Source organism: Poecilia mexicana, unplaced genomic scaffold, assembly GCF_051168715.1.
Source record: "Poecilia mexicana isolate PSO_F unplaced genomic scaffold, ASM5116871v1 scaffold_6, whole genome shotgun sequence".
In the NCBI taxonomy this organism is placed as follows: domain Eukaryota; kingdom Metazoa; phylum Chordata; class Actinopteri; order Cyprinodontiformes; family Poeciliidae; genus Poecilia; species Poecilia mexicana.
The window spans coordinates 34534824-34558328 of record NW_028263375.1 but is presented as its reverse complement, the minus strand read 5'-3'; the positions used below and the strand labels follow the sequence as shown (position 1 = coordinate 34558328).

Sequence of the window (23505 nt, the reverse complement as noted above, 5' to 3'; positions counted from 1 at the left end):
ACAGGTCAACCGCTGAGAAATCAGTTGCTGTTTTGGGAACTTGATACAAAATGGTGTTAGGATTTGGGATGGAAGTTCGCAGACGTAATGTCTCCATTTGTTTGGAGTTCCAGAGGATCCGATTTTCTTGACCAGAAACAAAGGAGTCCATGTGGTTGAACATGCAACAGCCACACCAGATTTTAGAAGTCAAAAACCGGTCCAATTCCTACCAAAAATACTGGTCTTAAGGAATATTGTTTTTGGCATGAGCAAAAATCAGAGTTTGGTTTTATTACTACACATTCACAGCTTCGGATGAGGACCACGTCATATTTGTATTTAGCAAATCAGGCAGCTGATCCAGCTCTTTGAGTGACGCTGCAGACAGGAAGAGCTGTGACGGTGGAGCCAGCTGCACAGTGCCTGCACATCAAAGTAGAGGTGCATGAATGTTTAAACAGATTAATAGAATTTGAATAGAACACATACGAAAGTGGGGTTGGTTGCCAGTCTGCAACATGGAGACAACACCTGAGAAATGAGCACAAATCCTCCATTTCCTGTCTGGTGGTTTTGCCAAGAAAACATGCAGAACAGAATTTTGAACATAACATTTGTTTTGTTCAGCAGTGATATTTACTGAAACTAATCCCAGAACAAATCAGGAAATTGTAATCTTTCAGTCTTAATTTTGTACCAAGTCTGGTCATAGTCAGGATCTGGATCACCGAAAACATAAAATGTAAAGTGAAGGTCATCAGGTGACAAAAGGTCAGTTCTGGGTTGAACAACATTTTTAACCAGATCCAAAAAATGATTAGCAGCTGACTCTGTTGGAAGCTTCATTGACAAGCATACAGAGTTTCAGGTGGAGCCCAATGCCCAGATGTATAGCAGATTTCAGAATCTGTGAAGTCTCTGGGAGTGATTACACACACCCCTTATGCAGCTAAAACAAGATTAATATTTAATCTGCACATCAAATCTCTGCCCAGAAGGAGGATTAATCATAATTAATTAAACACTAAAAATGAATGTTTTAATTATAACCCACAGTTTGTGTTGCAAGTTGCAACCAAGCAGAACAGAAACATTTTCTTTCTCCATGTTACCAGACGCTGAGACAGAATATGTACACCTCCCACTAGGTTTTGGTGTTTCCCCTAGCAATTTTGTAGACAGCACAGAATGTGTAGCTCCAGAATCAACAATAAAATCAACATATTTTCCTTTAACAGGCATAATTAAAACAGACATTTTTTTGAAAGTGGGGAAATGTGCATGGAGTATGTTCCTGTCAAAATGTTCTTCCTACTTTCTAAGTAAGGTATTCAGATCAGTTGAAGCTGGTGCCATTTTAACATTCTTTGGACGTAGCAGTGTGTATGTGGAACCTCAATCTCCTTGGCAGTGCCCTCCAAAAGTGGTGAGGCGGTTCAGCCCAGGGTGCAAACCTCCAATCAGTCCACCTTAGTTCTTCACTGGCAATTTTTCCACAGAGGTGACACACATGATCCAGGCCAGGATTGACCCTGTCCTCCATCAGATTCCCTGCGTCCACCAAGGCCTCTTCCACGCAGTTGTGTGTGTGATCTTGACGGCCAGAAAACATGGACAGGGCTGCATGACGTAAATTTGTGTTTCTTCTCTCTGTTTTTCTCTTCTTGCGGTCAGTCAATGCATCATGTCTGTGGAGGACATGTCTTTCTAAGTCCTCCAGCTTCATGCCAGGTCTTCAGCCATGGCATCAAGGAGATGCTGGTTACAGCTGCAACCTCAGGCAGCAGTCCATCCATTATGTAGGCAAAGAGAAATTTTTCCCAGGCTTCAGGAGTTTGAGGAAGGTTTCCTTGTGGTTTTGTCAGGTCAAAATATTTGTTAAAACTTCCCATATTCGTCGTAAGAACTCTGCAGCTGGCCCAACTGGGCAGTGTTTGACACACTGCAGAGCTGTGGAGTCGGTTCGAGCTGGAAACTTTATTTTTATACTGTCACAGAGTTCCTTTGCAGCAAGATGATAATCATTATTGTCTCCAAGAAGCCAGCCTGTCAGGTAAGGCTAGCCATGTCGCTGGGTTTCACTTTTTCAGCCAAAATGTAATGTATTTCTGCCCAGTTGGACCTCCACCTGTCCAAGATTTGCACACCATCACTGGGCCAGTTGGTCCTGAAACTTCAAGCATAGGAGCATTGACCTGCACCTCAGACAGGCCTGGATCTTATTTTCAGCATCAAGTAGCCTTGGAGCCATTTTTCTAGGTGTATGTCTTCTGGTTTTGGATGACACAGGCTCATCTTGTGGTTCTCTTTAATTCTGGCTTAATTACTTGCTGAGGCTGGGACTGTCCTGAAGCTTCAGCCTGGACATATACAGTTACAGAGACAAAGAACCACTGATGGTAGAAGAGGGCACATATGGCAGTGGAGCACTGGGGAAACTGGCATCATCAGTGGTCCCCTCCCACTGCTCCACTCAAATCTTTTCCCCACCATTTTCTTCAATTCAGTTCTTCTTTCTGTCTCTTCTGCTTCATTCATCCACATTTTACAGCATTCATCATGCAGTTCTCTGCTTAATTTTCTTCTTTTTTTCTAATTCCCAGTCCTTATCTATCTGTCTCTTATTTTCTTAAGGTGATTTGCACTCAAACTTCCCCCATCTGGAAATCCATACTGTCGCTCATATCGATGCACAATCCACACATTCATCCCTGTACCTTTTTCTAATTTATTTATAAATAGGACTGTCTGGTGGCAATGGACCACAACCCTAAGGACATTCGGAGGGTCTGGACCCCAATTATCCTTCAGTGAGATGGCTCTTCAGTGGTTTTTGATAGGTACTTTTTCTCGAACCTACATAAAAAGACCACAGACAACGTATATGAATTTTATAGACAAGCTTTTGCAAAAGGAGAACTTTCCATCAACAACCTCATCAGCCGTTCACAGAAAGTTCTGATCTGCTTTCACGTGAGCTCCTTCTTTTATTGTCAAAGAAAAACAGTCACAGGGGGCAGTCAGGAAAACAACAGAGGTCGTAAAACACCCAACCTAAACAAACCAGCAACTCAGTTCCAGGTGTGATAACTGATCTACGGTCTGAGCCCAGTTCAGCTCTAGGTCAAACTGTCAACAAAGAGGGAGGATAAACAAGAGACAAAATACGACTGCTCACAGGCAGTTAGGAGGTATTCTGGTTGATAAGAATTAAGGTCTGGGAAACAAAGAGTTAACTGTTTCACATGGAGATGAAACAGACAGTTGCGACCTCCAGGTCAGTTTATACACACATAAGGAAGAGAACACTTTAAACTCAAAATCACAATAATACTGATTAACATTAGACTGAATATGAACTAAAGTAATAATGATAATACCAAAAAATATCTAACATTCCCCCCTTTTTATCATTTTACTATGTGTGTAAACTTTATGCAAAAGCCAAGCATAGAAAAGAAAAGAAAAGAAAAAGAACCAATAAATGCAAAAGTTTTTTTTTTTCTTTCTAATCTAAACACAGAAAATACACAACGAATAAATGTGAAATAACGAAATAAATGAAAAATAAAAGAAACAAAAAATCAAATGCAGGTCTCTACAACCACTTGTTGTAGGAGTCATTCAGCAAATGAATTCATCTGTTTATTGATTACAGAACTTCATCACTGTTCAGAAAACCATCAGAACTTGAAACAAGTCATCTTCAGTTGTCTCATAAGATGCCTTTGCCAGCTGATAGTTGATAACAGTTGTGTTAATTGTTTTAAACATCATGCTTCGAAGTCATGGAAAAATGCAACCTATGAACAGGCAAAAAAGAATCAAAACACCCAGAATAGGTGTTTCAAGCTTCACCAGTAAATTCCACCATGGTCTGGAAGTGAGCCAAGAAAGAAAATCAAAAGGAGATGATCCTTGTGTTCCACTTTCTATGTAATGTTTAAATTCTTCCAGTTCCTGTTTCATCAAGCACAAAAGTGCAGTCGTTTCAGACCCCTCCCTGAGAGGCTGTGAGGAAGTCCAGGAAAACACGGTTTTGCATAACCATGTTTCTCAGTTCAGTCAGTTCTTTCATGGTACCATTGGCCAGCTGGTATGTGATGTTAATTAGTCGCAGTAATCCGTACCTGTTTATCTCAACGTGGTCCCGAATCTCTCCTAGACCAACCCATGGAAACAGGCTTTGCATGAATTTTTCTCCGCCGTTCCAAATCCTGAATTCCCATGGAACTCCAGTATGTGTTGTGAGGCCTCCCCATCTTTTGACCTCTGACATAACTGTTCGTTTGGAGTGGGTGTGTAGATCATTCTGTGCTTTCCTGATGAACGCAATCGGGTTGATTAGAGGCACCACAGCACACAGTCCTCCCCTATTTTTAGGCAAGAACATGTACGCTACATTCCCGCATATGAAGTACCAGTCTGCCAACATCCGTGAGCCATAATCTCCTGGCACTATGGCGCTGCACGGTGTTGTCACTTGTCTCCTCCTTGTCTTATGCGTGGTGTTGAAACTCCTTTCCTGAAGCAGGTTGTCACAGTCTGGGTTATCCTTCCAGACTTTGCAGTGTGGAGTCGCCCTTTGACCCCTGCAGGCAATGTAGTTGATGTAATCCGGTGTCTGTCGCAGTAGGTGTATGAACAGTTCATAGATCCAAAAAGTCCTTTTGTGGCATCTCCTGTCCGAAGTAGAACAGAATAATCTTTTTTGCACCATTTGCATCCCATTGGCACGGGGACGCTGAGTCGTGGTTGTGTTCTCAGGCCATAGAGACACATCTGTTTGTCATCAGTGATGCTCTCTGGGTGCAGACCTGAGTTGTGTGTGGCGATTGGTAGCTGCACACACACACATAGCTGTTCACCTTGTTCTCCTCGTGAGCAGTCCTGTTCATCAGCTTCCACACAGATTGGTGCTGTCATGCGGGTGGAACTCAGGCTCGCTTCCTCCTCCAAACATCAGACATACTGCAGTCACAACGCAGTAGAAGATCCATCTGGCATATGGAGTCTCCATTGCTGCTCGGCGTACAGAGATGTTAGAACCCCCAAACTAAAGGAGTGAGAATCTTAGCGTTTCTTCACCGGGTTTGAGACGAACTACACTAAAAAGTAGAACCCCTTTGCAGTCCGGCCTTCCTCTCTACTCCGAATTAGGGGTTCAACACTCTTTGCAGCTTGCAGTGACTGAGATGTATCCAGCTGGGTCTTTCAGCAATCTTTACAGCTGTTGGTGTGGTCATCAGCACCTGGAACGGTCCTTCCCACCGTGGACTCGCTCAGTTCTTTCGTTTGATGACCTTTATGTAGACCCAGTCGCCTTGCTCGATTGGAGCGGCCTCCTGTACAGGAAGAGAATCATAAGGCAGTAACTTTGCTCTGGACACTTCCTTCAGTTTAAGAGTCCTGATCATATAATCTGCTAATGTCTGATCTTCATCAGCTTTTTGTATTCTGGAGCAAACAGAGGCAATCTGTAAGCTCTCCCATGAATTATTTCAGAAGGTGTTAGACCATCAGCTGTCGGGGTGATTCTCATATAGAGCTTCACTAAATCTAAACATTCTGTGGAATACCGTGTGTTGGGATATAGTTTTGCAGATAGCCTTAGCTACCATCAAAGCATCCTCATGCTTTGCTGGAACTATTTCAACCCATTTAGAAAAAGCATCAATCATCATCTAACAGTATTTGTTAACTCAAAAGTTCATAACAAAAAAATTTTATGTAAGAATTTAGTAGTTATATAGTATTACCTCACCATTTTCCCGTTTCCCCCCTTTTTACACATGGCATTGCCCATGTGTCACAATCACTTAAGCTTCTAATAAAGTCTTTGGGAGGATTAGTAGTTAATGCAGGTGAACTCATAGGTTTATAGAAGATATTTTAGCAGACACGTATTTTAAGTGCAGGGTTATATTGTGGTTTTTCTTTGTTAAACTCTAAATTAAATTTTTCAATTAAATTCAACGAAATATTTCATAATATTTCAACACTGCAATATCAATTTTTTTCAACACGTAGAGATGTTTAATTTAGTTCCAAACTAGTAAATAAAACATTTGAAAATCATTATTAGCTTAGGATCTCTAATACATTTTTCTAATTGGTGTAATTTAGTTGCATAGCTCTATCAGTTTTTTTGTTTAACTTTTAATGATTATAATTTTTCTTCTTCATAGTTTCCCAACCTATGGCCCGTGGGCCCTAAGAGGATCACTGGTCCTTCTGTTAAGGACTGAGTTAACGGGTACAAAATGAACGATTGTATCTAACATTGTACCTAAAAACCTCTAAAATGTTCCTTTCTGGGTAGATTATTCCTATATGCAAACAGAATTAGTGAGCACATTCTTATATCACAGTGGTGTGTGTATAACTTATCTCGCATTTCTCCACTGTCTCACTTCTCGCTTCCCCCTCCTGCTGTTGGCGTCGCTGCAGCTGGTCCTCCCCCCGCCTCTCCTCCAGCTCCCTGTCAGTCCAACTGGCTCTGGTGTTGGATAAGTTGTCCAGATCGTCCCTTAGTGAATGTCCAGGTTGTCCACCAATGAATTTAGTTCCAGTCCAAACGTCCAGCAGGACTCCATACAGTAGTTTGCTGCATGGCAGTTCCCAGATGTCCAAGAATCAGGATCAGCGGACATCTTAGTGCCTTCAGGTGGCAGAAATCATTGTTTTCTTTTTCGCTTCTTTATCAATTGTCATTGGCTGGTGATGAAGGAGGGACATCATCTGATCTGGCAGGACAGGTTTGAGTTGAGGTCGGAGGTCAGACTCACCGCAGCAAGGCTCAGACAGAGGAAAAAGAAAGAAGCAAATAAGAATCCATTAGGGTTTGTTTGGCTTTCTGTGTCTTTTTTCTTTTTACAAACATTTTCCATATAACTTTTCTCTTGTGATCGTATAGTGTTTAGCCGCTTATTACCCAACTTTTTAGGGACTCATAAATCCTTTCCTTATTCAAACACATATAAACATGAAACATGTTAAAAGTTGTAGTCTCTTTTAACCTGTACAATATTAACCTTTAAAATATAGAATGTAAGTTTATGTTAACTTCATCTGAGTCACATCTCACCAGAGAACAATGGATTTCTCTAAATTTGTCGATCTTAGTGCTGCAGACTGTGAGGTCAGCGGGCAGCCCTCCTCTCAAAAAGGCCTAAGAGAGTCAAGAGGCTGGAATAATGTCCAGGTCGGTACCTTACTCTGACCTCTGACCCCTCCAGTTATACAGCCAAAGGATCATTTCACCAAGTCGGTGTTATAATCTGATTACGACACAATATATTAAACACTGTTCTCTGGGGAGAATTTTATTATTTAATTTTATTTTTCAGCTTCTCCTCCTTCAGGAAAGTCATAATTCCACTTTTAGCATACAAGGAAGTTGTTCCCATGTTTTTATTTCAGTGAGACGTCTCTCAACTGATTTTTCTTTGAAAGTGTAGGAACACTAAAAAACAAAACAAAACAAACAAACAAACAAACAAACAAAACAAACAAACACCAGTGTTTCCTAAAAGTAATTATTTCTGACTTGTGAGGCTTAAACCTAATTTTTAGTAACATTAAATATTATTTTGCATGCACTGGTTTCATACCGAAATTCAATTTCTTTTATTTATTTATCTTTTACTTAACGTGTAACAAGCTGCACATGTGTCCACCATTTCATCAATTTTGTCTGGTGGTGTGACTTTTTGGGGTGTGGTAGAGTCTGATCATGCTGAGGATTTCTCCTGTTTGTGGTCCCCTCACTTTTGCCCAATCCTTTCCTAATGAGGGTATGGCTGCTTCTCCTGCTTCTACCCCATTTAGTCTATATGAATGGATTAATCCAGTCATGTCTTCTATCCACTTATCGGGGTCTTCTGTTACAGGCGTTATTCCTTCTACCCTTTTCCGGCCTCTTTCAAGGTCCAGGGTGCAAAAACATATAAGTTTTGTGCACCTTCCTCTAATGAGGGGTACAGTCGTGTTGCTGGGACTGCAGCGGCTGAGACTGGGGCAGACGGAGCTGCTGCAGCAACGGGGGAAGGGTTGGTTGCAGGAGCTTGTGCTCACCGCACCACTACATCATTCTGTGTGCTTAGAATGACTTTATTATCTTTTGGTCTAACAAATAGGTTTTTTGCTTCTACAAATTTTTGTCTTTAACCTTTTTAATTTGTTCTTTCCGATTTATGGCTTCTTTTAACCATAATTTAGCACATCTCAGCTCATCCTCCTTTTTAGCCTTCTTTATTCCCTTTTTTCTTGTTACACTACTCTCCAAAATTCCCACAATTGTTTGCCAATGATCAATTTTTAGTTTTCCATCTATTTTATATTTCTTTTTCCATTTTTTCATGTGTACAATGCTACCAGGAAATCTGGACAGCATGTATTTCTCATCCCCATCGGGGCCCTCAACAAGTGAGGAATTACAAGAATTTGCATTTCCCATTATTCAACTTACTTGCAATTTGAGCTTTTATTTATTTAAATTTAGTCCAGGTTCGTTGACTCCTAGGGAGTCCTATGAACTGGAGATCTTTTCAGTAGGCCAGCAATTAAAAATACCTTGTTGTGGTATTCTCCACTTCAACTCTTTTGAGTGGGAGAATCTCGCCTTTGCATCCACAAGAGGTTTGCTGCTTACAACCCTACTGTATTATATGAGGTAAAATACTGAGCAGTATTTAAACCTCCAATCACTCTTTCACGCACACACACATCAAAGCAGCAAGCAAACAGCAATATCAGCACAGTAATAACAGAACAGTAATAATAAGCTTCCTATCTACGTGAGGACTTACCCTTATGGGGTCTCCTCGAATAGAGTTTTAGCAGAGCGACATCATACAAGGATTCTCAAACCTCAGAGTTTTAGCAGAGCGACATCATACAAGGATACTCAAACCTCAGAGTTTTAGCAGAGCGACATCATACAAGGATACTCAAACCTCAGAGTTTTAGCAGAGCGACATCATACAAGGATACTCAAACCTCAGAGTTTTAGCAGAGCGACATCATACAAGGATACTCAAACCCCAGAGTTTTAGCAGAGCGACATCATACAAGGATACTCAAACCTCTAAAATAGTCATTTTAAAATTCACCTACGTTTCTGTAGTTTTCGGGTTGTCCAGTCGGATCTCGTCACTCCGCCGTTGGCAGACAAAGTCGGACCTACGTCGCTGGCCCAGCAAAGAATTTTGCTTCCTGGGTCTTTCTTTCCAGGTCCAGTTGACTCTGGCCGTGCACGGATTCAGCGCGTCTTCCTCTGCCTGTCAGCGGGCGGGGAGAGATCCCGGATTTCGGCACCAAATGATAGGTACTTTTTCTCGAACCTACATAAAAAGACCACAGACAACGTATATGAATGTTATAGACAAGCTTTTGCAAAAGGAGAACTTTCCATCAACAACCTCATCAGCCGTTCACAGAAAGTTCTGATCTGCTTTCACGTGAGCTCCTTCTTTTATTGTCAAAGAAAAACAGTCACAGGGGGCAGTCAGGAAAACAACAGAGGTCGTAAAACACCCAACCTAAACAAACCAGCAACTCAGTTCCAGGTGTGATAACTGATCTACGGTCTGAGCCCAGTTCAGCTCTAGGTCAAACTGTCAACAAAGAGGGAGGATAAACAAGAGACAAAATACGACTGCTCACAAGCAGTTAGGAGGTATTCTGGTTGATAAGAATTAAGGTCTGGGAAACAAAGAGTTAACTGTTTCACATGGAGATGAAACAGACAGTTGCGACCTCCAGGTCAGTTTATACACACATAAGGAAGAGAACACTTTAAACTCAAAATCACAATAATACTGATTAACATTAGACTGAATATGAACTAAAGTAATAATGATAATACCAAAAAATATCTAACAGTTTTCCTTAATTTGAAGTGTAGAGATAACTTAAGCCCACATTTTTCCTTCAATTTTTGTGGTGGCTTATATTAGCTACTGCTACTGGTTCCCATTAGTCTGATCCAGGAACCCCCAGTCCTGGATCAGGGGTTTAAACCCCATTTTTCTTAAAATATGAGAACAGTTCTCAGCCAATCTGTTCCTCAAGGGAGGTTTGCTAGGCCTTTTTTGTAAAAAAAAAATTTGGTGGACTAGAGCGTATCTACTTCTCTAGGCTAGCCAAACCATCCGCGTCCCACTCCACGTATCTCCTAGCTCGCCAGCCCACTTAGGGATGCCAAAATTTATAGAAATTCTTTAATAAATGGGTAATGAAAACTGTTAAGAAATTAGAAAGTTTGAGCTTTGCCTTTAAAGTGCTTTCTTCAAAGGCAGAAACATTTGATGGCCCTGACTCTGGAAGTCAGAGAAGCAGAGCCCCAAAATTAAGTTGTACATATCCTTTATATGCTTCACAGCTGACCACATCCCGTCTTTACACACACTGGCACACACATGTATAGGAAAGAAAACAACAAAGGGGAAAAACTCAGACCATCAGGGTTAGGGTTCTATGCATTGAGTGCATTTCTATGCACTCAATGCATAGAAATGCACATTAACTGATACCTGTTTGAGCCCTTCTTGCTCTGTGGTTTTCACCCACATTATCTGACCTTTCATTTGCACCTCACACTATGTGCTAAAATTCTGCTTGCAAGCATTAACTTGCAAAGGAAATAATACAGACACGTCTATAAAAGTAAGAATGCAGATATATTTATCAATTCTGCCATTTTAGCTGCAAACAGGTTTTGTATTTTAGAACCTAACTATAATTTCATGAGCACTTTTGAAAACAAGCCAAACTCTGTGCACAACCTAACCCACACCCACATAGAAGACATTATTATGAAACTAAGGGAAGTTTTAAAAAAATTACTTAGACAAAACCATTTTAGGAATTTATGTGAGAACTATGTGAAAAATGTGAACTTTAAATATTGAAAAAACAAAAGCAACAGTATTTTTTAAACAAGATATAGAAGCTGGGCACAGGATTTGGTAACACTTTATTTGAAGGGATGTGCACAAGACTGACATGACAAGTGTTCCCAGGATTTTGATGAAGGCCGTATATTTCTGAAGCTTTTTTTTTTTGAAAATATGAGTTACCAGTAAACAGTGGTGGAGCCACGGCATGAGACAGAACTGGGCAAATATAGGGTTCAGTGGGCTTTAAGAATTTACTTGTTGAGATACAGTGAAGAAAAATATTTGGCATGATCATTTCCAGCATAAGGCTTGTATTTCTTCACCCACTTTCAGGTGGTCCTGATCCCCACCACCAGTGGTCCAAAGCAGGCAGAGTTCCACCGGATGGTGGTCCCTAAGAACAGCCAGGACACAGATCTGCAGATCAAACTGGCCGTCCGGATGGACAAGCCTCCCAACATGAAGCATAGTGGGTGAGTTCCTTTCATTGTCTGTGCTGCATTGATAAGGGAAAGGTGTTTACTGCATTGGTTTCATGTTCAAGCAGGAAATTGACTGTTCACAAATCAGATTTTGTGAAAACACACAAAAATCTTAGAAACCTGTTAAAGGGATAAATCTGATGCAGGACCTGAGCATGGCAAGATGAAACCTGTGTAACATTCAACTTGACTTCAAGCATAACTAATATTACAAGGGGCATCTGTCCCAGGTATCAAGGAAAATTTTGAAAACTTTTAAAATCACTAAATAAATATTAAAATACTTTATATGAATAATTGTTGATTAAAAGATCTAATAGCAACAATGAGTCATTATAATGAGAAAAAAACAGCTGAGCGTTGGCAGTAACCTCTCAAAATAATATCAGTTTAGACTTAAAAAATTCAGCGGGGCAAACTCTCATCCTTAAAGGGAACTCAGCTTATCACCAAAAATATAGCAAAATCATTTAATTTAAGCAGAATTAAGTCCATAATGGAGTCCCATACTATAAAAAAAAAAAACCCTTCTGAAAATATTTCCCGATATTTTTTGGATTTTGATTTGGGTCAAAATCCAAAACGGCAAAACCCTTCCTAAAAGATAAGACCACAAAAAGCAGGTCAAATAGGAAAGGTCCAACTCTCACTTGTTCTTCCTCTCGTGCACAACGGCTTTTACCTGGACTGCAAGGGCTCCAAATAGTTTCTGATCCCGTTACCACTGGGCAGCGGGGCGAACTCTCATCCTTAAAGAGAATTATCCCTCTGCACAGTCCTGATTGTGTGCGGTGTCGAGAAAACCCGAGATCATCCCACTTCCCCATGCTGGAGATTTTAGGTTAAAAGTAAAATCTCCAGCATTTAAAGTAGAGGTGTGCCGATCGATCGGTCACCGATCATAATCGGGCCGATTTTCTTGAAAAAGTGCATGATCGGTGATCGGCGATCATTGGCTCTTGTTGCTGATACCGATCATCTCATTTCCAGCCTGCCTGTGCAGCTGGTCTCCTCTTTCCTTCACTCTGCGCAAACGCGCAGCAACAAATCCTAAGCGATGTGTAACTATAACGCACTGAGTGAATGGGGAAGTTTGCGTGTTGCGGCGGACAATTAAAGCAGGTCAAAATGCATCAACACAACGAAGCTAATACGACATAAAAACAATGACATGCTTGACGGAGTTTGGCTACATCGAGGCTCACTGCAGTAAAAAAGACATACGGAGGATCAGATAGCAGGTAAAGCAGCGCACAGCTACAAACACTCACCCGGATTAGCATGACGGTCAGAAAGCTAAACAAATAACCCGCAAAATTAAGTCTTCGAGCTGCGATGTCAGACGCTGGTTCTGCTCTCCTGTTGAACCGCTGCTACGCTACAGGTAGTAATATTTCACAGACGGAGCTTCGCTTCTGCTCCACCTGGTAGTGACTCTCACACCGAACCTCTGATTAAAGCTGCAGCATCTAACTTAAAAAACAAATTTTACATGTGTATTAAAACTTTCGCTGTCCTAACATGAGACAGATAATCTCTGAAAAAAATAATCGATCTCCTCCATGATCTGCATAATTACTCCGCTCAGTCAGAAACAGCCAATCAGAGCTAGCAGTAACCAGCTAGCCGCCATGCTATCAGGAAGTTTTCATTCAGTAACTCTGGATTGTTTATTGTAATTGTTCCTGTTTTTGCCTTTGAATGTTAAGTTTTATACTTGAATTTTTTTGGCAATGTTGAGAGGTTTTATTTTGGCTCTTTGTGTTATTTAGCCTGTTTTGTTTAGTTTTCTTCTTGAAAAAAGTTATTAAAAACAAGTTTTTATCTAAATTAAGGTGAATTCATGGTTCCTTTTTCCACATAATGTAACCGGTAGTGTTTATGATAAAAAAATAAATAAAAATAATAATAATAATAATTATGTGATCGGTATTGGTGATCGGTATCGGTGTATCGGCCCTCATGGGTGATCGGTATCGGTATCGGCAGGAAAAAACCTGATCGGCACATCCCTAATTTAAAGTTACCTTTGAAGTTAATCACACAAGTAACATCTAGACCCAACAGTAGACTGACTTTAATAAAGTCAATCTGGTTGTGTGTGTTGTTTTTGTCTCCTGCAAACTTTGCTTTAATTCTACTTCTTTTTTCTGTATAATCATAAGAAATTAAAGTCAGGCAGAAAGACTTTCGTGTCTTGGAACAGGAACAGCAGGCTTCCTGAGAGAAGAGGAAGTAAGTTTCCAGCTTGCAGATTCATGAAATAGTCCTTATTTCAAAGTATAAAAGTTTTAAAGAATGAAGTCTAAACATTTTGAGTAATTGAATAAGACCTAAAGTAAAACACTTGAATTAATATTGGCTTACTTATAAGAATACTTATATTTCCACTTGTGGAAATACTTACAAGTAAAACAAGTAACTAACTTTGGTATCAAATTATTAGAATAATGGATTATTCTTGGTTTCTTTTCAGAACACCATCTGTAATAACTCACATTATGATTATAATAAGAGAAACTAATAAGTTATGGTTATCATATTATAAATGAATGCTGAATCAAAGAGAAGCTAAAAAGGTTATAAATGTGATTTTGACATTGAACTTGAGATGGTATAGAAAGTGTAACTCTAAAGATCACTGATGTTGTGTTGGAGGTAGATGGTAGGAGAAGGGATAGGGAAAAAAGAAACTGATGGGAGAGCAGAGAGAACCAATGGCTTATTGTTGAACTTAAACTTTCCAAAGAAAAGGTTGTGCCGACAACTGTTGAGCAACTCGGGGTCATTAGAACAGACATCAGGTCAAAATGTCTCCAAGACGGTGATGGATATGAGATCATCTGTCCAAGCAGTCAGCCAATGAGACAGGCACAGCAACAAATCTAGCCAATGCAAATGCACTAAAAGGTGGATAAACCCTTTACAAGATGGGTGGAAAAGAGGAGTCTTTGGTTGGATCCTTCAGGCAGCTTTGAGCCAAGATCGAGATGGACAAAGAACTCTGCAGCTGAAGAAGAGTCGAGGCCACAGAGCCAAAGACTGTTCTGCACATGGGGACCAACCCGTTAGCCCCGCAACATGTGGCTTCAAATTGCACTTCTCTCATCAGCTGGGTTCGAGACCCCAAAGAAAAAGACCAAGGCAAAGATGAAGATAAAGATAAAGAACAAAGGCAAAGAGGAAGAACTGGTGCCTTCCTTCCCTGAGACCAGCTCGTCTACATCTTAACAGACCAGAAAGATCGTGAGACGAGGAGAAGGGAACTACAGAGCTGCAAGACAAGAAGCTGAGGACCGCTACGCGCATGAGGAAGTCACCCTGAGACCCGAAACCAGCAGCTCTAAGTCAGTACTCTTCCTGCCAGCACCCAAGTCCTGTGTGACCTCACCATCGAAGCAAAAGCTCATCAGACCTGCAGGGACGTCTGTCCTCATCAACCAGCACTGGGAGCCTCCTGCTGCTGCAACACCCCCTTCATCATCAGAGCAGTTCTGGGGTTCAAGATGCCAAACTCCGTCCGTCTCTCTCAAAGTTTTCCTTTTTTAGTTCACAGTGTCAGCATTAGGGAAAGATAGACCAGATTATTGATTTTACTTATTTGATTATTTCTGCCACTGATTTAAGCTGTACTGACCCTTACAAAACTGCCTCACTAATAAAATAATTAGCATTAAGAAAATCTAAAAGATGTTGTGGACATTCAGTTAATGAGTCACCTTAAAGTTCTTTGATGGTCATAAAATAGCTATGAAGTTTGATTCTGGAGAGGAAAAGGTGGGAAATGTTTTGTAGGTTGCTTTTAGCCAAAAACTAAAACAACACCCTTACTTGGTAACACGTTACTGACGTTGGACCCCTTTTTTCAGTAATGAGTAATCTAACGCGTTTCTATTTCAAATCCAGTAGTCAGGCTACAGTTACTTATCAAAATCACTTTGCGTTACTATTTTCTTTTGTAATTTAATTTTATTTCCTCTACACGTCTTGGGGAGTGACCACTGTTTCTGCGACACTTATCAGCAGCGACAGAAACAGAAACAATAGAGGGAAGAGGGAGATGCGCATTTTGTTGGAACTATTTAGAGTTTCTGTCGCCAAGTCCGATTATTATAAGCAGCTTTGAGCTTGTTTTTTTTTTTTTTTTTCTAAAGTCGCTTGCAGATGTAATGAGTCGCGGTTTTTGGGCTTGGAAATAAGCAGGCATAAACCCCAGAATTTGTCTGACATCCAGTTAGGTTTAGTCAGACTCTAATTGTCCATCATTTCCCGGATGATCCGTCCCACTGTGTCTTTGTTAATGTCAAGTTAATATATAACCTCTGAATGACGTCGAGCTTCACAGTGCGCTCCGGAAAACGGCAAACATCGAGACTAATATAAGGGTGTAGATCCCATCTCATGATTGGGGGGGACCACAAACAGGAAAGTTTCTTAAGACCAATTTTGGGGGGGTCGGCAAAGTTACATTGAAATGTAACATAAAATGTGGTTTAAAGAGTTTTAAAACCACATTCAAGCAGCAGGACCAAAAATGACTAGTAATCCACATCAAACGTGTTTTTCTCAGTAAGCAACTTATTGAGAAATAAAATTAAAACTCAAATGTTGCTTCTATACAAGTTTTCTTCAGTCTCACTGATCTGCTACACCTTTACAAAATGTTAAGGTTCTAAATAAAAAAGCTTTAATGAGTAACTGCTCTTAATAAAATTCCTTATAAACATTGATTTATTGAAATGGCTCCCAATACAAGTTATGGCCTATTTAAATTATAACTTGTTAAGTTGCTTTATTTTCAAGCCTATTTTTAGTTTTGTCATGTCCTGGGTGACGGAGAACCAACAGGTAGATAGAAATGAATATCTGGGGGGTATTATAACTTAACCATTACATTTAAAGCACAAGGGTTTACATAGAAAAATATCCAGATTTTATTTTGTGGTTTTAAAGGCTTTACATTGAAGGCAGTGAGAAATAAAGGCATAACATTTTAGTGTTTTTCTATCTGTTCTCTCTTCTGTTCTCGGCTCCCACACTCTGAGCTGGTCCACTTGCTCAGCCCCTCCTCCTGTTTCAAACTCTTCTAATTAACTAAAAGTTAAAGAGTTAAATATGAATGAGATGTTTGCTACCTTTGACAAGAAAGCTTAAGTCTATGAAAGCAGTGTAGCAGTTTTGCTAACGAGGCAGCTTATCATGATTCAGTCAAAGTAAGAAAATAAACTGCAGTCTGATCTTTATTGTGATGTGTTCAGTGAAAGTAAATAAAAGGTGTTACATGTCTTTTAAGTATTTACTTACTGGAGGGTTTTATGTTTGTGCTGCAGAGCAACAGCTAACAGCTAACAGCTAGCTCCTTACTTCAGCGGCTCTAATGAGCCTGTGCTGTTGCTCCTCCTTCACTTTGGACTGAACCATTGTTCTAACAATGGTAGGGGCGACCTAAAAATGAATTCTTATTTTTTTCTGAGATAAATGGCAGATTTAGTTCGTTCTTTGTCTCTTTTGCCTTTTCATATTGATATTATTTAAATGCAAATGTTTCTTCAATGATTTTTTTGAGGAGGGGGACAATTCTAGACTTTTCCAAGATTAGGGGGGTCTGGACCCCCGGAACCTCCCCTGGATTTATGCCTATGGACTAATATGAACAGCACAATAAACGTTTAAACAGCCATGAATGAATGAGTCCGTAGAGTTGCATAACTAAACGCCATTATAATTATTAATATTAAGATAAGTGTCACAAATCTGTGCAGAAGGACATCAGAGTTGTGGAGCTGCAGGAGGAGCTCTGTGCGCTGTGACACCAAACGCAGAGCCGTAAGACAGGACCTGGAGGCTGGGGCGGGGGGAAGAGAGGGGCCTAAAATCCTACAGACAATACTGGAACACACAAATTACTGAAGTTTTTTTGTACTGTTGTAACCATTAAACAATCTCCCCTTCAGTTCAACCATATAAGTGGAGAAACATTGTTGATGTTACCATTATAAAATAACTCTCAATTAAGTTTTGGCAAAGATCAATGTCATTGTCACAGGTGGTGGAGCGTTGTTGTTAGCAGCTGCTGAAAGTAACTAAAAAAGTTACTTTTAATGTAACTTACTTTACCAATCAAGTAATCTAAGTTACTCTTTCAAGGAGTAATCAGTAATCCAATTAAAGTTACTTTTTCAAAGTAACTATGCCATCACTGTGTGTGTGTCTCTCTCTGGCTGCATGCAGACATATACCCTCATGCCTACTGTTTGCTGTCATAGTGAAAATGTCCATGATTCTGCCCAAAATGTGTCCCAAACCATGGAAAACATGGTATAACATAACTCAATAAACTGGAACTTTTCTAAAAACCAGTTTGATACAATTGTCATCATATTAGGGTAGGTTTAGGGTAAGCATAGGGTAAACGGACATAGTTGGTGGCAAAGGACAGCGATTATGTTACACTTGTTCATAAAATCATTTCTATCAAACAGTTAAAGTTCTTCTGCTCTGTCCCTTTATTACAGCATGAACTACGTCCAGACTCATCTGACTTCTAATTATAACATTAACATTAACATAATTTTAATGTTAAAATTATTCTTAATGTGAATTATTGTTTTTATTGGATATTTGATTCGTAATTATGTTTACATTTTTTCTTGCCATGATTGAGAAAAGAATTGTTTTCTTTACTTTAATCAAAAATGTCACAAGGCTTCTATAAATAAATATCTCTGAGTTTTTTCTTTCACATTCAATCTAGATCACATTTGAGGTTAAAGCCATGCTTAGCTGCATTTTGCTGAGATGTGACCTGGTGACCTGGAATTTGGTAAAAATCATGTTTCAGCTATTTATGCATTTATGCGTTTCTGTGTACAAAGTAATGGTGGGATGAAATGTCAGAATGGAGATGTAGTATGGTGTGTAACCCTCAGTTTTAACCACTTGGTGGCAGCAAATCTGGCCTTTTGAAATTTGTTTCTGTTGCAGATCTGACTTTTACAAATTATATCCCAAATATAAAGTGCTGTCTAAAGTGGGGATCGTCAACATCCTGGTCTCCCGGTCCTTTTGAGGACCTCCTCAATACCCAAACCGAGGGGGGGGGCGGTTCAGGAATTTTTCACATTTCACCAAACAACCACAAGGCAATATAACAATTGTTATGCCTGACCACATGGTTCCTCCTCTATGTTGGCTTATTCGTTGGTTACTCTGTGGCCTGGTACCATTAGAACAAGGACCAGTACCCATCTGGGACTACTGGTATATGGGAATGTTTTTTCAGAAGGTTTTCTCAACTGTCTTAATCAGACTGCTAAGATGAAGGAGTGATCCAAGAGGGACAAGGAGTGAAAGAGAGACTATCAGCAGACGCGCGCACACACACACACACACACACACACACACACACACACACACACACACACACACCTGTTAAATTAATGCTTGATACACTCACAAACAAGATTTCATAAATATTATTTATTAAATTGCTAATGATCCACTGCCAGTTCTGATGAACTTGTGTACTTCACCTGAATGAAATGTTTGGTGCTTTCTTATGTGCAGAGAGGTGGAAGATTTTATCTTGGGTACTTTTACAACCCAGCTGGTTGGATAAATACTTTTTAGTTATTTCAGAGATAAAAACTGATCTTAAGACAATATGCCTCCAAAAAAAGAAAACATTATTTAGAGAATTCACAACGTATACAACTGCAGAAGCAGAAATTAAATATAAAAAATATCTGAATATATTTTAACGAAATTATTGGAGGTTTTAAGGAAAATGCTATTGCAAATTTTTAGATGTCAGTAAGTGATATTACGATTATAATCTAATTGATAAAATCATACTACTTTAAAAAACCCAGTATGGATTTAAATCCAAGATCCACAGCGTTACTTTGGCACTGCTTTAGCTTTAACTTTAGGAATGCTGAAGCATTATTTTAGTTAATTGAAGAAATCAACTCCATAGACAAAAACTAGTTTGTAAGGATATTATTTGTCGTTCTAGAAAAAAATCAATCGACACAACTGAGCACCATTTAGAAATCATGAACTTAGAGTATTATATATTACTACTGCATAACTATTCATAAATTATAAAGGAAATACAGAAGTGCAAGTCACGGTGGTGTAAAAGTGGAAAGAGTGAGCAGAATAAAATTTTTGGATGTTATTTACTGCAAAATCTGCTGCAAACCTCAGATTAAATATGTTCAGAATAAGCTATCTAGAAGCAAATAAGTTTTCATTAAAACAAAATATTTTATGAATTATAAGGCAACATTTATTTTCTGTGATTTGCCAATTAATACCATACCTGAATTGCTGTGTTGCAGTGTGTGATATTTATTCATTCTTGCTTTTTGAAATTCTTAGGTCTGCTGACCAGTGGTGGAGAAAGTACTCAAAAAATGTACTTAAGTAAAAGTAAAAAAGTCCTGGCTTTTAAAAATACTTAAGTGTTAAAAGTAAAAGTACTTGCTGAATGCATTATCTAATCCCTAATACAATATCATTAAGTGAACCGATCATATTTAATTTTAATACATTAGGAATGTGCCATTTTAATGAACAATGCCACAGATAAAGCATGTTTTTATTATGTTTACTCTCTGTAACAGTTTATACTTAGATATGTGATTCTATGCATCATAATTTCAGGGATGGAAACATCTCGTCTCCTGTCCTAACATAGCATGAACTTCACTTTTTTTTGCCACAAGTGGCATTTATTTTGAAAGAAATCCAACAGAAAAGGGATGGAAAGAAGGTGGGTGGGGAGGACATGCAACCGAGGAACCACGTAGCAGAGTTGTAGTCAAGACCACCGAACCCAAGACCAAGTCAAGACCAGCACCCCACGCTACGAGACATAAAAAAAATTAAGTTTTACCTTCAAAATTGCTTCTCAAATTGATCTGAAAGATCCACATTCCCATAAAACACCTAGATATTAAATACTTAGAGCTGAAATAAATTTAATCAGTAAAGATCCGTCCAGAAGAATCGGATCGTTCCTGAATGTCATATCACTATAATGCACTTTGGTCACAGCGTTGTCCCATATATGCGACACTTCAGTCAACACCTCCACACAATAATTCAGCGCATGAGTGACAACTTTTTTCATCGCAGATGCAACATGTGACTCAGTACAGCTAGCTTTGCTAGCATCACGTCCACAGATCTTACCTTTCTTTAAGCTTTCCTTCGAAGTGACGCTAAAAGTTGGACGAAGTCCCCACCGTTTGTGAAAGCGAAGTGCTGCTGGTTTTACATGTCACCATATCTTAAGATTTATGCAGCGCTATTATATTACTGATGACTAGTCAGACATGTTCTCCCGCCCAGAGGAAACCACTGCGCCTGTCTGGAGTTCCGCGTGCCCTAACCCTATCCCTAACTATGATTTGATTATTGTTTCAGTAATTACATTTTACAGTGTACTTGCACATTTCATTTACCGTATTTTTTTCGGACCATAAGCCGCTACTTTTTTCCCATGCATTGAACCGTGCGGCTTATACCTTGTGTGGCTTTTGTGTGGATTTTTCTTCAACCACCAGGGGGCTCTTTAGCAGGAAGTGAATCATTGGAAGCCAAAATTGGAAATCAAAGAAGAAAGTGCTGATTTTCATTTAGAACAAGCTCATGCTATGTAATTTATTGCTAAAAATGGCAAACTCATACCCCCTCCTCATGGAAACCACATGAAGAAATTCATATGATGCAGCTTTTAAGTTGAAGGCTATAGATCTGGCAGTACAGGGGGGAAATGGAGCTGCTGCATGTAAGTTTGGCGTGAACGAATCCATGGTTCGGCGTTAGGGCTGCGTCCTTAATAGCAGATTTATTAAGGAAAATTGAGTGGAGATATCAGCAGCTTATAGCTCGGTGTAGCGCATATATATATATATATATATATATATATATATATATATAAATTCCCTTCTCACCCTCCGCGGGTGGTCTCTCTCTTTCATCCTCTGAGCTCGGGTCCTCTACCAGAGGCCTGGGAGCTTGAGGGTTCTCCTCCAGTATCTTGGCTGTGCCTAGAACTGCACATTTCTGGACTGAGATGTCTGATGTTGTTCCTGGGATCTGTTGTAGCCACTGCTCCAGTTTGGGGGTGACTGCCCCGAGGGCCCCGATGACCACAGGCACCACTGTGGTCTTCACCTTCCAGGCCTTCACCAGTTCCTCTCTCAGGCCCTGGTATTTCTCCAGTTTCTCCTTTTTCCTGATGTTGTGGTCACTTGGTATTGCTACATCCACCACAACGGCTTTCCTCTGTTCTTTATCCACCACCACAATGTCCGGTTGGTTCGCCATTACCATCTTGTCTGTCTGGATCTGGAAGTCCCACAGGATCTTAGCTCGGTCATTCTCCACCACCTTTGGGGGTGTTCCCCACTTTGACCTCGGGGCTTCCAGTCCATATTCTCCACAGATGTTCCTGTACACTATGCCCGCCACTTGGTTATGTCGTTCCATGTACGCTTTCCCTGCCAGCATCTTGCACCCTGCTGTTATGTATGTATGTATGTGTGTATATATATATATATATATATATATATATATATATATATATATATATATATATATATATATATATATATATGTGTGTGTGTGTGTGTGTGTCCAGTTTTTTTTTTTTTTTTTTAAACTTTGTGGGTGCGGCTTATAGTGAGTGCGCTCTATAGTCTGGAAAATACAGTACTACATTTAAAAAGTTGAGTAATTTATACAAAGTTCAGTTTTGCTTATTCTACTTGACAATTAAGTTCACTTGAATTTTCTTTTTCATGTAATAAAATATGCAAGTACTTTAAACAAAGTCTTGTTTAAAGTCTTGCTTTGTAAACATGGAACATTTAAGGTGACTATTTAAATAGTTTAAGTAGATAGGAAAGAATATTTTTGTCAGTGTGTAACTAATGTTCAACTTTTAAGTAACATCCAAACCTTTGTAAAATAAACTGATACCTTCAAGTTTGGATGCCACAATTACAAGAACAATAAAGAAAGTGCTTGTAAAATGTAAATACTATATAAAAATGTAATATAATTCCAGAAAATATCCATTTACTTATGGCTGGACAGTGCTAAAGATGTTGCATGTAGTTACATAGCTGTGCTTAATTTGAACAAAATCATTTTATTTTATTGTATTGATTTCAACTGATTTTGCTGAACTGCAGTCACCTGAATCAATTGTTAAAGCAGGGAAACATTGTAAACATGCAGGGCAGTGTGCCTTGAGGGCCAGGCTTGGGAAACACTGCTTTAGCTGACTCCACTATTTGATATCCTGAAGTGATGGAATAAGTGATTCTTACTGAAATCAGCTGTCGGCTGCAGAGAGAATAACTAGTAAAATACCGAAAGAATCGCACTTAGTTTTCAGGATGCTCCACCAGGGGGCACTATCAGTCTCCCGGTGAGACTTTAGGTGAAGTTCTCCTTGTTGAGGTTAAAACGATGTGCCTCATGTTTTAAAATAAATATATTCTTTGTATAGAACATATATTTTAAATAAATTAGAAAATATTAGCATACAATTTTTTTCCCTTGATAAACCAGTTGGACTTATTTTTGTGCTTGTCACATTTTGGTACTAAAAAGCATAAATACATTAAAAATGTATTTATTTATAGCCAATTTATATTTATATTTTCTTTCTGCAAAATGCTTTTGATTAAACACACACACACACACACACACACACACACATATATATATACATACACTGACCACAGCCATGTGGGATGCTTGTTATTTGGTTGTTACCAGTTATTGATTTCTGAAATCTTTCTGTATTAAAACAATAGTGTCGTTTCTAAATTAATATGAACTTGTTTCCTTTGCATTACTTGAGGTCCGAGCACTACATCTTTTTCATTATTTTGACCATTTCTCATTTTCTGCAAATAAATGCAAAATTTTTGCTTGGAATTGAAGAGAGATGTCGTTAGTAAGTCATAGAATAAAAGACAATGTTCATTTTACTCAACAATTTTACTTCTTCGCAGCAGTGCCTCATCCGCATTAGATGTGCAGAGCACTGTGCATGTCAGGGTCTAATTAACTTCTGTACATTTATTTATTTCCTCGAGATAAACTCCTGGCTC

The 23505-nt window shown here is 39.3% G+C and overlaps 1 protein-coding gene across 4 annotated transcripts in view; it reads left to right on the top strand.

The window, feature by feature from the left end:
- The window catches only part of cadps2 (Ca++-dependent secretion activator 2), a 240977-nt gene that overhangs the window by 48171 nt on the left and 169301 nt on the right, over positions 1–23505 (top strand). For all 4 annotated transcript variants that reach the window (XM_088006677.1, XM_088006678.1, XM_088006675.1 and 1 more), the window contains exon 8: positions 11217–11356. In XM_088006677.1, the coding sequence (XP_087862803.1) occupies positions 11217–11356 (140 nt within the window). The remainder of the gene's footprint in view (positions 1–11216; positions 11357–23505) is intronic.